Here is a 16,139-nt window from a genome sequence, read left to right on the forward strand (position 1 = left end):
GTGTAGTGGTGAAACTTCAGGTGGACGTTGCCAATGTGTTAAAACAATGTGAATGGAGCAGTTTCTTTTCTCTCTCTAGATAAAAGGATATTAATAGCAGACTGTTTTCTTCATACATGCACCTAAAAATAAAAATACAAAAATTGCTGAAAATGTATGCACCTCATGTCATCCTGGATGAATTTGTTTCTTCATCTGAACAGCTTTGGAGAAATTGACCATTATACGGTATATCTTGCTCAACAATGGATCCTCTGGAGTGAATGGGTGCCGTGAGAATGAGTGTCCAAACAGCTGATAAAAACATCACAATATCTTACAAGTAATCCACACAACTCCAGTCCATCAAATAACAAAAAGCTGCATGTTTGTTATAAACAATTCTATAAGTAAGGCATTTTAGCTTAATAAAAGTGAGTCCATCCCAGGTTTTTCTTTCACATCAAAATCCAATAATTCATCAACATTTTTGTTTAGAACAGTTTTGGGCTGTTCACTTGATCTGTGCATATTTCTCTCAATTCAGACGAGACGGCTTTTCACTAAAGAAGGCTATATTATGGCTAAAGAACTCCTCTATTTTAACCAGAAGCAATGCAACTTTTTACATTTTTACATTTATATCTCTGAATGATGTCCACAACTGGGTGTCCATATATGCACAGACATTCTCAAGGAGAACTATAAGATATGGAGTTTGTGAACTTCATAAATACAATATGCATAGGAAATTAGGAGATCAATTGTTGAGCAAACATGGGTGGAAGGCTGAGTTTAGATTCTGTGCTGCGCTCTTCTGGCTGAAACGATCCACTGCACAGAAATGTTATACTAAAATGTTTTTTAGTTAAAAATTGATGTGTCGTGCCCTTTCCACATTTCTGGTGTTTTCAGAAGCAGACAAAAGTTTTACTCACACACAGCCCCTTTCATAAAGATTTATTCCACAGGTCTGTCATAATCAGGCAAATATACATTAACATATAGAACATCCGCCTCTTCTGATGCTCCTCACGTTAAATAACGCAAAAATTCAAGACACACGTCTACTTAAAAGAACAATAACAATACATCATAACAACAACAACAATAACAATAACAATAATTAATATCAGAATGATAGCCAAACATTGTGTATTTCCAAGTTCTATCATATAGTGACTCTTTTAAGGTGCACCACATAATTGGCAGGTGACTTTTTAAAGAAACACAACAATTTTGCACCATGACACACAGTGAAATACACAGAGGCTTCTCGCAAATGTTTAATATGTATATAAGTATCTTTTGAAGGTTCTCCTCCACTTGCTCAAAGTGCTGTGTTTCTAAAGTTGAAGCAGTCTGTTTGTTGGTTTGGCACACGTCGGGGTGGAAGCAGCGGTAGCGTAAGGCTTCTCTTCTCTTTCACAGGACCTCTGCAGGGAAAACAAGACAGAGACAAACACATATAAAGAGTTTGATTGAGCCTTAAAAGTTTTGTTCACGCAGAACATCTACGTCGTACCAGGCAACTGAAACAGAAGTGATTGACACTGTCAAGCTCCCAAAAAGTGACAAAACAACTAAATGTTCTTTGCCCAAATCTACCAAATCTATCTGTGTATTTAAGATAATTAAATGTAATTCCTTTTCAGTGTCTTTGAATTAAATCTAATAATTGTGTAAAAAAAGAATTCTATATGTATATAATATATATATATATATATATATATATATATATATATATATATATATATATATATATATATATATACACCATACATTTATATACAGCTGTACTTTTTATGACCTTATGTACAGCTTATACTTTTTATGGTAATATGGTTATTTCATCTAATCTAATAACATCCACTCTTACCTGCCACATGTTGAGGTTTCATAGGCCCCGCCTTCATCATGAACGGTTCCCCTCCCTCAAAGGCCATGATTGGATCAGCAGCTTGGCCCTGCCCACTGTTTCCACTGCCACTGTGATTGGACAGCTTGATGATCTCCTCAAAGTCTGCTGCCTCTCCATTGGAGGACAGTCCATTCTGATGCTTAGTGGGCTGGACGCCATTAATGATGGGTGCCACGTCCCAGGACACAGAGCTGAGGAGGTAACATGGGTATTATTCTCATCTTTCAGTCAGATAACATGCAAAATATCTCTTTGTACATTTTGAATCAGGCTAAATTGTGCAACTTTACCTCGTCTTCACGTCTCCTTGTGATTGGTTCAAATTTTTCGCACCACTATGAAAAGTTTCTAAAGGATTTTTCTGAATTACTGTAAGACAAGAGAATAGCAGCATTATATTTTTCATTTAAACTTAAATTTTACATTTCATTTTAAGTGTAACGTCGCATGCACACTACAAATGGCCTTTTACCGCTGTCAGAGACTCTGCCGTTCACTTGAGCTGGAGTCTTAACGTCTTTCTGCAAAGAAACAAGTACAGCAAGTTCATTTTCCTTTCTCTGTGTGTGTGAAATGCATTCAGACTTAATAAAAACACAGATGTGTCCCACCTGTCCTGCATCACTTTTACGAGTCCTTTTCATGATTTCTTCCAGACGCTAGAAAAATGAACACAGACGTTAGTCAAACCCACAGGAATGGAAATCACTTTAACGTCTCATGTGTTTCTCCTAGAAAACAATATATTCTTTTTTTCTCATTAAATGCATTTGAGAGTCTCTAGTTGTACCTTCTTTCTCTCCAGCCGCTCCTGTTCCTCCTTCTGGAAGTGTTTCTCTCTTTCTATCCTCTGTCTCTCTGCTTCCTCTCTGGCTTTGGAATCAGCCTCCTCTCGCTGGAAAAGACACATGAAACATCATTACCTATATATCCATTATACATCTCTAAATTACCCATATTTACCCTACAACATGATACCAAGAGATGGTACTGAGGCAACATCAGTGTTTTTATTATTAACAAAAACTAAAACGAAAATTTAAACTGTTAAAATTCTTTTCAATAAATGCTGACTATACTTAAAGCTGAAATAAAATATAAATATTAGATGAAATATAAAAAATTAAGAAACTTAAAATAAAATAAGTGTTAAAATTGCTTTAAAACACTGAAACTGATTTTTTTAGCTATATAGAAGAATAAAAAATGAATAAAAAAATGACAAAAAAATATATAAATGTATTAAAATTACTTAAAATTAATAACTCAAAAGTATAAATTAAAAACTAAAATTAAAATGAAAACTGAAAGTAAATACATAATAGATCGAATTAAACTTAAGCGATTTTTAAATTGAAGCACTAAGTTACTGAAAAAATCATAGCAAAATAACTCAAGTTAATTGAGACAAAAATTCAAAAAGACAAAAGTCTTTAAGACAAAAATTCAAAATATAAAAATAAAAGCTATTTCAAAATTTAATAAATACTTTAAAAGTATATAAATAATACTAAAATAACATAATGATCACATCAGTAGTTGGCCAAGTAATGTATTGAATATAAGATATAATATGTAAAAAATTAATAAATTAAATTATATATATATATATATATGTATATATATATATATATATATATATATATATATATATATATATATATATATATATATATATATGTTTGCAACTTCACTATTTCAAACAGACAGAACGTGTTTTAATTTAACTTTTCCACCTCAAGGGGGAAGCAGCGGCCAAATATTCCCTCTGTTTGATTCCTTTTTAATATTTTTTAAACACAGTACCTTTCAACTGCATATCAGAAAATGATATACATTGTGAATCATAGGCATAAATCCATTAAATTACATCACAAAAATGCTTTAGTTAAATTGTTTAAAGCCAGATGTGGCATCAAGTTCAATCTGTTTATGTACTGTACATCTGTGTCCTCGCTCACAGTTTAGATCTTGAGAATATCCTTTTTTGCTGCTGCTCAGACACCACAGATGAGCTTTGAACGTCCAGAGAGTCTTTAGGCCTGTCCTGCATGATCAAATCAGACCAGAACACAGGCTTCGTCTGTGATGAGACGAGAGTTGTCTGGAGACTCACGTGAACCGCGGGAGACTCATGCTAATGTCCTTTTATCTGACTGCGCCTCGGTCACCTTGATGCCTTGAAGGTGTTTTGTATTAAAATGATTTTACTGAAGAATAATGGATTTTAAAATATTTCGGTAATAGGCAAAAGAAGGAAATCAAAATTTTTCAGATTTTGAATTGATACAATACAAAACATATAAATGTATACTAAAACATATGACACAAATATATAATTTAAATGAATATGATTGAAGCCACTGAAAATGGAAACTAAAAGAAGCTTGAAAAACTTGGTAACTTTGTCCTAATGGTCTGGATTAGCCCTGAAGCGCTGCTCACCTGTCTCTGCAGACGCAGGTTTTCCTCCTGCTCGGCTCGGGCTCTCTCCTGCGTCTCCCTCTCCTCCTGCAGACGCTGCTGCTCTGCCATGAAGCGCGCCTCCTCTTCCCTTCGCCTCCTCTCCTCCTCCTCACGTCTGGAGTGCTCCTCACGCAGTGCTCTGAGTGAAGAGGAGGCAGTGTAAGTTACCGCTAGTCACTCTCAGTCAACACCTCTAAATCAAAATACATTTTTTTATTACTTGAAAAAAAAAACTGAAATGAAATATAATATAAAATATGTACACATTTCTCATGTTCATTTAGTTTCATGTACAAAAAATAACCTACAACTGAAATAATAAACTACAATATAAAGATATAAAAAAATTATAATGATAAAAACACACAATTTACTAAACTAAAGTGTACTAAAACTTTACCTAAAATTAAAATGAACAGAACAAAAAATATCAAACTAAAAACTAATGCAAAATATGAATAAATATCATGATAGTATTTAAATGATACTAAAATATTACTGCTCAGAGGGAACACCTATCAATTGTTAGAGTGGTCTGATAAATGTAAAAGTCATGTAAATCACAGTTTAATAATAAAAATATATATATATTTAATTCTAAATATCTATTATATTTAATTATTTATGTAAATATAATCAGATATAAAATATTTATTCAGCTAGAATTAGCAGAGTCTCTAAATATAATTTTAAAACCTCATATCTGATAATCATAACAACTGGAAAGGTCCTGGAACTTCACTGTTTAAAAAAAAAAAAAAATTATTTACATATAGATTTATTTTACTTTATAGTCTGTAATTAATATTTTCAATTAGCTTTTATTCTATATTTAAAGTTATTTTTATTTTCATTTTAGTTTTAGAAATGTAGTTATGTGCTTTTGTCATTGTTGTTAGGTTTTTTTTAATTACTATTTCTTTTGTTTTAATGTAAGTGTTCATTTCCAGTAAGTAGCCTACAGTAATATTAGCCCTTCAAAAAACTTATTTCAGTCAGTTGCAAAGTCAGCTCATTTTTCATATTTTTCAAATATCATATATTTCAAATTTTCTAAATACACAATATTTTCAAATATTCATATTTTAGTTAGTTTCAGCTTTATTTCGATGAACAAAAATGTTTTTAATACTTTTAGTTTAACTAATGATAATGACCCAGCTGTGATCATTTTAAATGTCAGTCAAGCTGTATCTTTCTAAGCGGCCAGTTTTTTTTTTTTTTTTTTTGTGCAAAAGCTGGTCTATGCAATATGTTGGCTATGCAAGACTAAAGAAGTCTGTAACCAGCTGACCTGCTCTTCTGCTCCTGTTCTCTCCTCTCCTGCTCCTCCCTCTCTCTCTGCTCACGGGCCTGACGTCTCTTCTCTGCTAGCACACGGGCCGCCTCCTCGGGATCATTGGTCCCGGCTGAGGGCTTGGCGATCGGAGGGCCGGGCTCAGGAGAGAGTGATCTGGAAGTTGTGGCTGCCACATTGGCCACCTCTGGTGTCTGAGGAGCTGCTGTGATTGGTGCAGATGGAGTGAGGGGCGTGGCCGGTGCAGACGAGACGGTGATGTCAGGAACACTGAGGACAGCTAAACAGAAGAAAAAACCAGGAGAAAATTCCATCAAGAAGAGTAAAAGCATATGTTTCATTTATACATATTAAAGTCTTTTAAAACCATTGCTGTCACACTGATTTATCTGAAAGCAAATGCCTCTCATCACCCATCATCATGACATCACACTCACTCTTTGTGTCTTTGGGAGGGTCAGCCTGACGGGGCTCCTTGGCTTCCATGGAGACAGCCGCAACGGCGGGGGGCTGCACGCGGACGGGAGTCTGAGCCCGTTTGGGCCGGGTCTTGGTACCAGGAGTCCTGGCTGAAGATGAGGGTGGTTTGGGGGACACCGCTGGATTGGGGGAGAGAGGGCGACTCCTGGGTGTCGCAGGTGATGGAGCTCTGTTTTTAGCTTTGATATTTGGGCTAAAAAGAGAACACATCCCAATATAAACCAATACAAATTTGGTTTCAACACCAAAAAAAAGTTTTGTTTAATTTAATTTCCTTTTTTTCTTTCAGTTATGTGCTTTTTTTATTTTTAATGTATTTTTTTATTTACTATTTAGCTTTAATTTCAACTTATTTTAAGTAGATGCCAAGGCAACATTTCTTATTTTTTACATTCCTTAGTTTAGTTTTATTTTGTATTTTGTTGATGGTGATGGAGCTGTACTTTTGGCTTTGATTTTTGGACTGTATTTCTGGTAACACTGTAAATATAACTTAGTTATTTAGTACTTTTTTATCTTGAATTATTTTCATATTTTCATCTTTTTTTGTTGTTGTAATTTTGTAATGTGCTTTTGTCAAAACTTTTTTAATATTACTGTTTAGTTTTTATTTTCAGTTTTAGTTTAAATTCAACTTAAGTTATTATTTAATTCATTCTTTATTTCCAAACAAAGCATAAACTGACTTCATTACATTTTTCAGAAAACAATCCTTTACTAGGTGAAAAAATAATAGTGATGCTTGCCGTAGCAATAATGTAAGAGTACAACCATACTGCTTTAATTTACTGCTAATTTATCACTTTTTCCACAAAGCAAAAAAAGCATGTACTGTGTGTGTGTGTGTGTGTGTGTGTGTGTTTGAGAGAGAGAGAGAGTCACCTGGCTTCTGTTTTCGTTCTGGTTATGGATTGGGACTGTCTCTTCTTCTCCACTTTTTCTTTAGACAGAGCACATTTCTCCTTTTCATTCTCTCGTTCTTTGTCTTTCTTTTCTTTCTTCTTCTTCTCAAACTAAAAAGTAAACAGTGATCGATCATTTCTAAATTCAAATCATGACAAACTGGATTTTTAGAATGAATGCTTTTATTTATAAACACTAAATGGATCAAAGGTGAACCTGATGACGTTTATATGGTTACAAAATATTTTCTCAATATTACTCCTTTTGCTATATAAAAACAATAAGAAATGAAACCACAAACTTTTGAACGGAAGTACATATGAGGATTATTATATGAATGTTTCTGCTTTTGTGAGTGAGTTTTTGGGTGCATGGGTTCACCGGTGTAGAGTTGCGTCTCAGCTGGCGTTGTGTGATATCTGGTGTACTGGCTGAGACCCTCCAGCGTTCAGCGCTGTGCTGGTGAGGATGATGATGGGAGCACGGCGTCAGAGGAGATACAGATGCAGAACGGGAACACTGATCTGTAATCAGAACAAGAGATGTTTAGACACACTCACTTGTTGTTGCTGTACAAAACACTACAGACTGAACTGAGATCATACATACACTACAGTCCAAATGTTTAGGGTTGGGAGTCTCTTATGCTCAGCGAGACTGCATTTATTTGATCAAAAATACCATCAAAAACTGCAATATTGTGAAATATTATTACAATTTTAAATAGCTGTTTTCTAATCTAATACATTATAAAATATAATTTAATTATGTGATGCAAAGCTGGATTTTCATTTTATTTAATTTTCATAATTAAAACAGTCTTCAGTGTCACATGATCCTTCAGAAATCATTCTTATTATTATCAGTGTTGAAAAAAATCTTAGTAACCCCAAACCTTTGAACAGCATTGTACATTCAGATGATCTATTATATTCAGAACAGTCTTCTAGCATACTATTGTGTGTGTGTGTGTGTGTGCGCGTGTGTGTGTGTGTGTGTGTATATATATATATATATATATATATATATATATATATGTGAGCATTATGTAACATTTCTATAAGAATAAAATGCCCAGATACTGAAATGGAGTAAAAAAAACAAAAACAAACAGGGTATAATATATTCTTATCTAATAAATACGTACAAATTGTATTATTCTAGCTTTTATTCAAGGCAGTTTTACACAAAACTGGATAAAAATACAACATAAAATATTTTCAAAATCATAATTGGATATTGTTTATATGCAGGTATGTAATGAGGTCATGTGGGAACAATGTTGCATCTTACTGTTTAAAATACATAATGAACATAACAGCACATTCAGTTTCATAATATTACATACCGTGCAATATGCAGTTAGTCTCAATTACATCAAACAAATATAGTACATACTAAGCTGGGAATTTAAATTGCATCATGTTAATCTGAGGCTAATAAAATATACTCATTACATGGGTGTGCGTGTATTATGTGGTGTGTACAACCATTACCTTAAGCTCCTGACATGTTAAATGTGTGTGATGTGTAACTCACGGGGGTCGCTGCTGTTCTGGAGGGTGGCGACGCTCCGGCTGCGAGCCAGAAAGGAAAGGGTGGGGGTCATCAACCTCTCTACGATGCGGCTCTCCCACGGGCTCAGACGCAAGCTGCGGGCTGACACAAGAGGGCGCTGTTAGCATCGACACATGAGGACACATACTGCAGGTCACTCAACAGAGGGCCGAAGTAAACGTTCATCCAATCGGCTGAGAGTAACATCCAGTAACAGGATGACTGACCAATCAGAGCAGCTGTTACTGGAAGCAGAATCCTCAGGCCCTTCGCTGAGTGAACGCTGACAGCGATTTCACGATCCGGAAATGTTTGTGGACTTCTAATTCACATTACCTACACAATTGTGAATTATGATTGCAGTACTTATTTAAATTCACATTCACACACTTTATTTTATTATTTGCTCATTGTAACTTCAAGGGAGCTGAAGTTTCAATTTAATTAGTGAATTTAACCAGTACTATAACTCATGCTGGTTAAATCAAGAATGCAGAAACTAAAGCATGTTAGACTTTGATGCTTCGTTGAACTAAGTTTGCTCTTTCTTAGCTCATGAGATGTAAGGAGCTCATTTAAGTACATTTCTCTAAAAATGTCTTGTGACAACTAAAAATCACCAGAGCCAGTCACTGACATACATGTAGAGTACAGAGTGATTATTTATGTATACTACCTACCATTCAAGAGATTGGGGTCAGTAATAAAATTTTTATTTTTATTTTATATTATTTTTAAAAGCATTTAAAAAGCTGACCCCAAACTTCTTAATGCTGTAGATGGCGACTATGAGTTAATATTGAGATCTTTTGAACGCAAACTTTAGTATCTGTGGCAAAGTTAAAAAGTTTGAGATATTATTGAGATCTAGAGGAGACAAATCTGAACATTTTGCTCTTCATTTGATCTCATTGCTTTAGATACTTTATAAACTTCATTTATGAATTTTCTTTCAACGAACAGCACTCTTATACCAGAATAAACGGTTCATGGGTTCAAAGACATGTTAAAACTGGTTTTATTCTGGGAACTATGCATGCTGTTGTGTTAATAATCTGAGAGCACATTAAAATGAAGTGTGTGCTGTCACACAGATGACTGAATGACAGTTCTCATGAGAAAAACAAGTTATGTGATGAAGAAATGAATCTGTGGTCTCGGTTTTCACTCTCCCACTCAGGCACAAACACACTCTGGATGTCATATTTGCAATCACACAACATTAAAACAATACTGTGTATAAAACCAGACCCTTGTGCTCTTTATAGCAACAAGGTGGTGTTCAGACCTGACACACAAGAAAATTTACAACACTTCGTGACGGCTGGTCACTGGCTGTTGCTAGGCAACAGCTGCTTTTTTTCTCCCCCACTGCAGCAAATTGTGCTGTTGCCTGAACTACTTTAACAGAAGGTTGATCACGATCTAGAATATAAACTCTTGCTTCGAAACAATCTTTATACTATATGTTCTAAAAACTGAGACACAATGTGGTATTTCCAGGAAGCATGATGCAAAAAATCACCTAAAATTGCATTAGACTTCAGCTAAAGCATGTTTAACCCAAATATTACATCTCAGAAGAAAGTGAACTTTGAGATTAGTGGTCTTCTCTAATGACAGGGAAATAAGTACAGACCATGAGCTAGCTCCACGGTTATCATGCGGTGCACAATGCTGTAGTTATTATGTTGATTTATACACATTTGCATAGCCACAGTTTTGCTGACTTATCATTGGTACGTATTGCTGCATGTGGATGTCAGCATTGTAGAAAAACCATTATTTCCTTGGACAGGAAACTTCAAATGAGGCTATGTTCAGTATAACTAGCATTCTACTGCCATTTTTGCAGGTTCTATAGTGTGTAAATTATGCATATAGAGTATCAGGATGGCATACTAACTTTTGATGTGTAGAATATATGATTTTCCATTTTAACCTCTTGTCTTTAATTTGACACTCAAGAAAAATTTGGAAAATAACCTTTATTTCCAATGACTGGACTAAACTTGTGGAAATAAAACATAACATACACATACTGTTAAAAATATGACATACTCCTTTTTGAAGTGATTAGCACTCAACATCACTTATTTATATGAATTAATAAACCAGTAAAAATGATCACATTGATCACATTAATGATCATAGAATCTCATTTCCTAATCTCCTAGTTTAGTTATCAGTCCTTTGTTTTATTATCACTGATCAACAATCAGCCTTTCAAATCACACACTTAAAGTAAAAACCAACCACCAGCACCACAAACCCACACCAAAGAAAAGAAAAATAATGAAATAAAAATAGATATTGCCACCACTTACTGGACCACAAATAAATAACCATTAAAGGCTATAATGCAACAATGTGAGCACTGATCAAAAGTGCACGGAAGAAGAGATTACCCACGATGCAACACAAGAACAAGGGGGTTGTGGGGAGGGGAAGTGAATAGGAAAGGTGTGAGAATGACCATCGATCACCAGACACAGGCACAGGCAAGCAGGCCACCAGAAATGAGCAAATCAAAAGTAGTTGATGGAAAAACACAACTGAAGAACCAAAAACCAGACGAGGGTTTGGAGGGAGGGATTTTTGGAGGTGAAACGCGAGAGCCGCTCCGTTCTTACTTCTGCAGGGCGAGTTCCAGAGCGTGGCCGAGGACTTGGACAGCCTGTTGTTAATCACAGGCTCCGTCTGCCGCGGCAGGTTGACCGTGGAGGCCGAGCATCTGCCTGCAGAGCGCAACACAGAGAGCAGAGCGTTCATACTGACCCCCTGAGCGACGGAGGGAGGGAGCGCGATTCTGGTTTTCCCAAAGGAAGGGGGAAAGAGGGAGAGCTGGAGGAGGCGGGTCACTCTTACATCAAGTTGTGATCATGTAGCATGATCGTACATTTAAGATGTACATTCAATTCCATGTAATTCTAACAACATAAAGTTACATGAACTTTTTCTGACTAGGACAGCACCATTCAAAAGTTTCAGGGTTGATTGTTTTGTTTTTTGGAAAACATTTATTCAATCAAAAATGCAGTAAATACAGTAAAAATGTGAAATATTATTACAAATTTCAAATAACAGTTTTCTCTTTGAACATATTTTAAAATGTAATTTATTCCTGTGAGTCATTCTAATATGCTGATTTGCTGCTTAAGAAATATTTCTTTTTATCACTGTTGATAACTGATACTATACTTAATAAAAAAAAAACTAACATTATTTAACATTTGTTTTTACTGTCACTTTTGATTGCTTCTATGTTGAATAAAATAAATCTTTATGACCCCAAACGTTTGAATGGCATTGAATATCTAGATAAATCAGCACTATCCTACTGAGAAGACCAGCATTATGTCCAGCATGTGATGTCTTATGGAGGATGCTTTCTAGTATGGCATGCTGGTGTCCACATTAGGCTTCTTAACTAATTTAACCATAAAAACCATGCTGGTCATCCATCATTACCAACTCTATAAACAGCATACCAGACTTTCATACTGGTCTGATCTGGTCTTTTCAAAAGGGTAGGACTGAGTGATGCAACATAACATCATTGGTCACTTCAGACACTTACAAGGAAAAGAATAGACGTATCTTTATGTTCTAATCAAACAATGTCATTCATACAGCAGACATATCAACACCTGTCACTGAGACATTAAAGGGATAGTTCACCCAAAAACACAAATTCTGTCCCTCATTTCATTCCAAACATGACTTGCTTTCTTCTGTGGAACACAAAAGAATTGTTTGGAGAATTATCTCACTGTTCTTTTGTTCACAAAAGTCAATAGTCACCAAATCTGTTTGATGAACATTTTTCAAAATATCTTCTTTTGTGTTCTACAGAAGAAAGTCACACAGGTTTTGAACAACACGAGGAGGGAAAAACTATTTTCTTTGGTGTACTTTCCCCATTAAGGCATCTCTTTTAACCTCTTTTGTTTAATAATATTGAAAACAGTTAAACCTTAACAAGAGAAAGAGAAAATATCACAGTCCTCTATCTACACACATCCAGCAAAGCTACTACAACACTAGACTAAACCAATATGTTTTAAAGAATAAACACAAACAAAAACTAAAGAAAAACCAAAATAAACCATAGAAATGATGTTCATGCCAATGATTAACAAGTTATCGTAAGATGGTTTTCTTCCCTAACATTTTGATGACAAGATGAGCTTATATAAATTAAGTCAACTAAATCATAACCAGAGGGTTACACCTATTACCCATCTACAGCAGTAACATACTGACCACACAAAACAAACTCTGCTGAAGTCAATTTCGTGTCAACGTAAGAAATTTCAATGTTCATATCAGGTCCTCTTTAAGTTCCTTAGTATAGTTTTAGAAGGTGATGATATCTCCACTTCTTATTTTAAAGTCACCTGAGGCTGTAAAGTTTGACTAATGACACTTACTCTCTCTGCGGGAGGTCTGGTTCAAGCCGCCGGCCCATGACCACCTCTGCTGACGGATCTCAGCCCACGTTTTTTTGGTTGACCTCTTTATGGCGGATTCATACCTCTCCTGCAGAGAAAAAGACAATCACAAGACCACTTGTGGTTCATTTTTTATCTTAATAAGATTCTGAATTGCTTATATTAACAGTACAGACCAGTAACAGTTACAGTGCCAGTACATTTAGTAGTTAATATGTAGTTTATCTTCAAATTTATAACTATAAACATAATTTTTCCTAATAAACCCTTTTCATCTTCATTTTTAGCAGTACATGCTACTTTAATTTTTTTTTTTTTTTAAAAGATGTCTCTTGCAATTATTTGAACAAAAGTACAGTAAAACAGTAATATTATAAAAAATATTACAATTTAAAATGTTTTCTATTTTGATATATTTCCATCATGCAACGCTGAATGTTCAGCATCATTCCTCCAGTCTTCAGTGTCACATGATCCTTCACAAATCATTCGAATGTACTGATTTGCTGCTCAAGAAACATTTGTTATTATTATCAGTGTTGAAAACAGTTGTGGCGCTTGAACAATTTCATACATCCTTGTTGAATATAAGAAAAAAAAAGTAAAAAAAAAAAAAATCTTACTAACCCCAAACTTTTTTATTGATTATGAATATTGCATGAATATTGCTTTAGCCTATAATGTGAAACTTAACAAGCTTTTTTGTGAAAAGTTTAGCTTGAAAATCATGTATGCATTGAATCTTTATAATATTTTGTCATGCTGTCTCAAGGAACATTATGTTTGCAGTTATTTTCTGAGCACACGGGGTCTCCTCCACACCTTATTCTTCTCTAGTTTCTGTCTCTGTTTTTCCTCCAGTAGAGCTCTCCGTTTCTCTGCCTTCAGTCGCTGTTCCTCTAACTTCCTTCTGCGCTCCTCCAACTGGCTCTCACGCAACCGCTGTGCCTTCTCCTCCTTCTCCAACCACTGAGCTTTCTTGGCCGCTGAGAGGAACAGAGAGAGTTTTTGAGTGATGCTGCGTGCTATATTTCATGACATTTTCTGTCAGAATTCTCAATTGCATTTCATCTAAAAAGAATCATTCACCCAAAAATGAAAATTTGCTGAAAATGTCTCGCCCTCGGGGCATCCAAGATGTAGAAGAGTGTTTTATTCTTCATCAGAACAGATTTGGAAATTTTATTTTGTTTACTTGTTTGGACTTTTTTCACTTGTAAACAGTTTGATCTTGTGCATATTTCTCTCCTGATTCAGATTAGACAACTTTTGCACAAACACAAAGCTTTCCTCTTTCTTGTGGATTATTGTGTTGTTTTTATCAGCTGTTTGGACTCTCATTCTGATGGCACCCATTCACTTCAGATGATCCACTGGTGAGCAAGTGATGTAACAATAAACTTCTCCAAATCCGTTCTGATGAAGAAACAAACTTGGTTTGGGTTCTTGGATGACATGAGGGTGAGTTAATTTTTCAGCAAATTTTTCATTTTTGACTACTGAAATATTTGTTTAAATGTATATGTTAAACTTAAAATTCCTTCTGAGCATATTCAAAGGCATTGAGTTCTTTTCAGAAATCCTCGAAGCGATGCAAAATAACATGGGTCTTTTTCTCAAGAAAAACATCTGAAAAGCAGGAAACCTCAGAAAAGTCTTAATTAAGCAAAAATCAAATTACTCTCTTGCAGAAATAAATGAAATATAAAAAATATCTCATGTGAATCTATAATCAGAACTGACTTCATTAAACATTAATAATTGCACACCGAGCAGTTGATTTACTTTTGATTTAGTTTTTTATATATTTATAAAATCCATTGCTTAAGGAAAACAAAACTGCTGATAAAACAGAATTTTTCTCTCATGTGGATTCAGTCGTTTGACTTCAAAAACAATTAAAAACCAATCAAAGATCTTTATTTTAAACCTCAAGCATGCTGTGTGGCAGCTGGGTGCATTCTGCTCACAAGCCCGATTTAAGGAGCACACGAGACATCACACTGGAATTTCCTGTTTTTCTACACACACACACAGCAGTCCAGATGGGATATGAGTTGAGGAATATCAACACAAAGGAACTGCTTCCATTCACAACATTGCTTTAGATCCATGTGTGGCAAACAACTGTATTTACTTTACCCTGTTTCATTTCAAAGGCACATCGGCTTTACTGCACAGGAAATGCAGTGACTCAATAATGAGATGAGCTGTGACTCAGATACAATCTTGTTTGAGGGTTTGAGAAGTTCACTGAACACAAATAAGGCACAAAATCTGAACAGAGAAAAATGAGGAAGGTCTGTGTTGATTAAATGTTTTTAGACCATTTAAGTAAAAAGGAGAAGTACAATGTGGTAGCAAATTGCTACCATGGTGTGTTTTGAAAAATCTCAATATATATATATATCTTAAATAGTCTCTTATGTAGACTACTTCAAACTGTGTAGCAGGCATGAAGTTTGTGCTCTGAGGAAGTCATTTATGTGTAATTCTGATTTTCTCTAAATCCAATTACATAAAACCCTTCAATCCTTTATGAATTATATAACAATTCTGTTTTATATCCTTCAAAGTAAGATGATCTCAACCTTCATTTTAAACCAGTGGTCTTAGCTGAAGTGAACCGCTAGTGAGCTAAACAGCGTTTGATAATCCTATTAGTTTCATACAATATGCGACCACACTGAAAAATAGATTTTATACTCAATGCAGTTTGATGTGTAGCAACTATCCGGCTCTAAGCCAGACTTCATTCTAACAGCTAAGCCAGGTCTTTGTATACACAGCATTTGTCAAGATATTTCGTCCCAAGCTACAATAAACCCTTTATGTAAAGTCTGCTGCTGTGGGGGCAAGGCTGGACTTGAAATAGTGGTTTATCTGCGTCTCTACAGCTGAAAGTGAGCTGATAGCCAAGCAGGCTAATCATGCTAATGGCAAACATAATTAAAGCTAATCTGAGAGAGAGGCATGGCTAAATGAACTGTAATGATGGCACATTTTTCACCCTGTGCCTGTAGGGATCTATCAGATAGTTAAAAGTGAGGAACATGAGACACATGCATTGATTTATGAAGCC

At 35.0% G+C, this 16,139-nt stretch overlaps 1 protein-coding gene across 4 annotated transcripts in view; it reads right to left on the bottom strand.

Annotated features, from left to right (window-relative positions):
• Nucleotides 1-924: 924 nt before the first annotated feature.
• Nucleotides 925-16,139, bottom strand: part of LOC113062383 (MAP7 domain-containing protein 1-like) — a 35,529-nt gene continuing 20,314 nt past the window's right edge. For 2 of the 4 annotated variants that reach the window (XM_026232201.1, XM_026232202.1), the window contains 15 exons: nt 13,880-14,043; nt 13,037-13,145; nt 11,237-11,341; nt 8,586-8,705; nt 7,428-7,570; nt 7,026-7,156; nt 6,101-6,336; nt 5,661-5,943; nt 4,346-4,505; nt 2,691-2,795; nt 2,512-2,559; nt 2,373-2,421; nt 2,191-2,269; nt 1,859-2,091; nt 925-1,415 (listed from right to left, as the gene is read on the bottom strand). In XM_026232201.1, the coding sequence (XP_026087986.1) occupies nt 1,405-1,415; nt 1,859-2,091; nt 2,191-2,269; nt 2,373-2,421; nt 2,512-2,559; nt 2,691-2,795; nt 4,346-4,505; nt 5,661-5,943; nt 6,101-6,336; nt 7,026-7,156; nt 7,428-7,570; nt 8,586-8,705; nt 11,237-11,341; nt 13,037-13,145; nt 13,880-14,043 (1,976 nt within the window). In that variant the 3' untranslated portion in view covers nt 925-1,404. The remainder of the gene's footprint in view (nt 1,416-1,858; nt 2,092-2,190; nt 2,270-2,372; nt 2,422-2,511; nt 2,560-2,690; nt 2,796-4,345; nt 4,506-5,660; nt 5,944-6,100; nt 6,337-7,025; nt 7,157-7,427; nt 7,571-8,585; nt 8,706-11,236; nt 11,342-13,036; nt 13,146-13,879; nt 14,044-16,139) is intronic. The other 2 variants (XM_026232204.1, XM_026232203.1) reach the window with 1 other exon arrangement.

The sequence above is a fragment of the Carassius auratus genome, chromosome 44 (genome assembly GCF_003368295.1).
Source record: "Carassius auratus strain Wakin chromosome 44, ASM336829v1, whole genome shotgun sequence".
In the NCBI taxonomy this organism is placed as follows: Eukaryota; Metazoa; Chordata; class Actinopteri; order Cypriniformes; family Cyprinidae; genus Carassius; species Carassius auratus.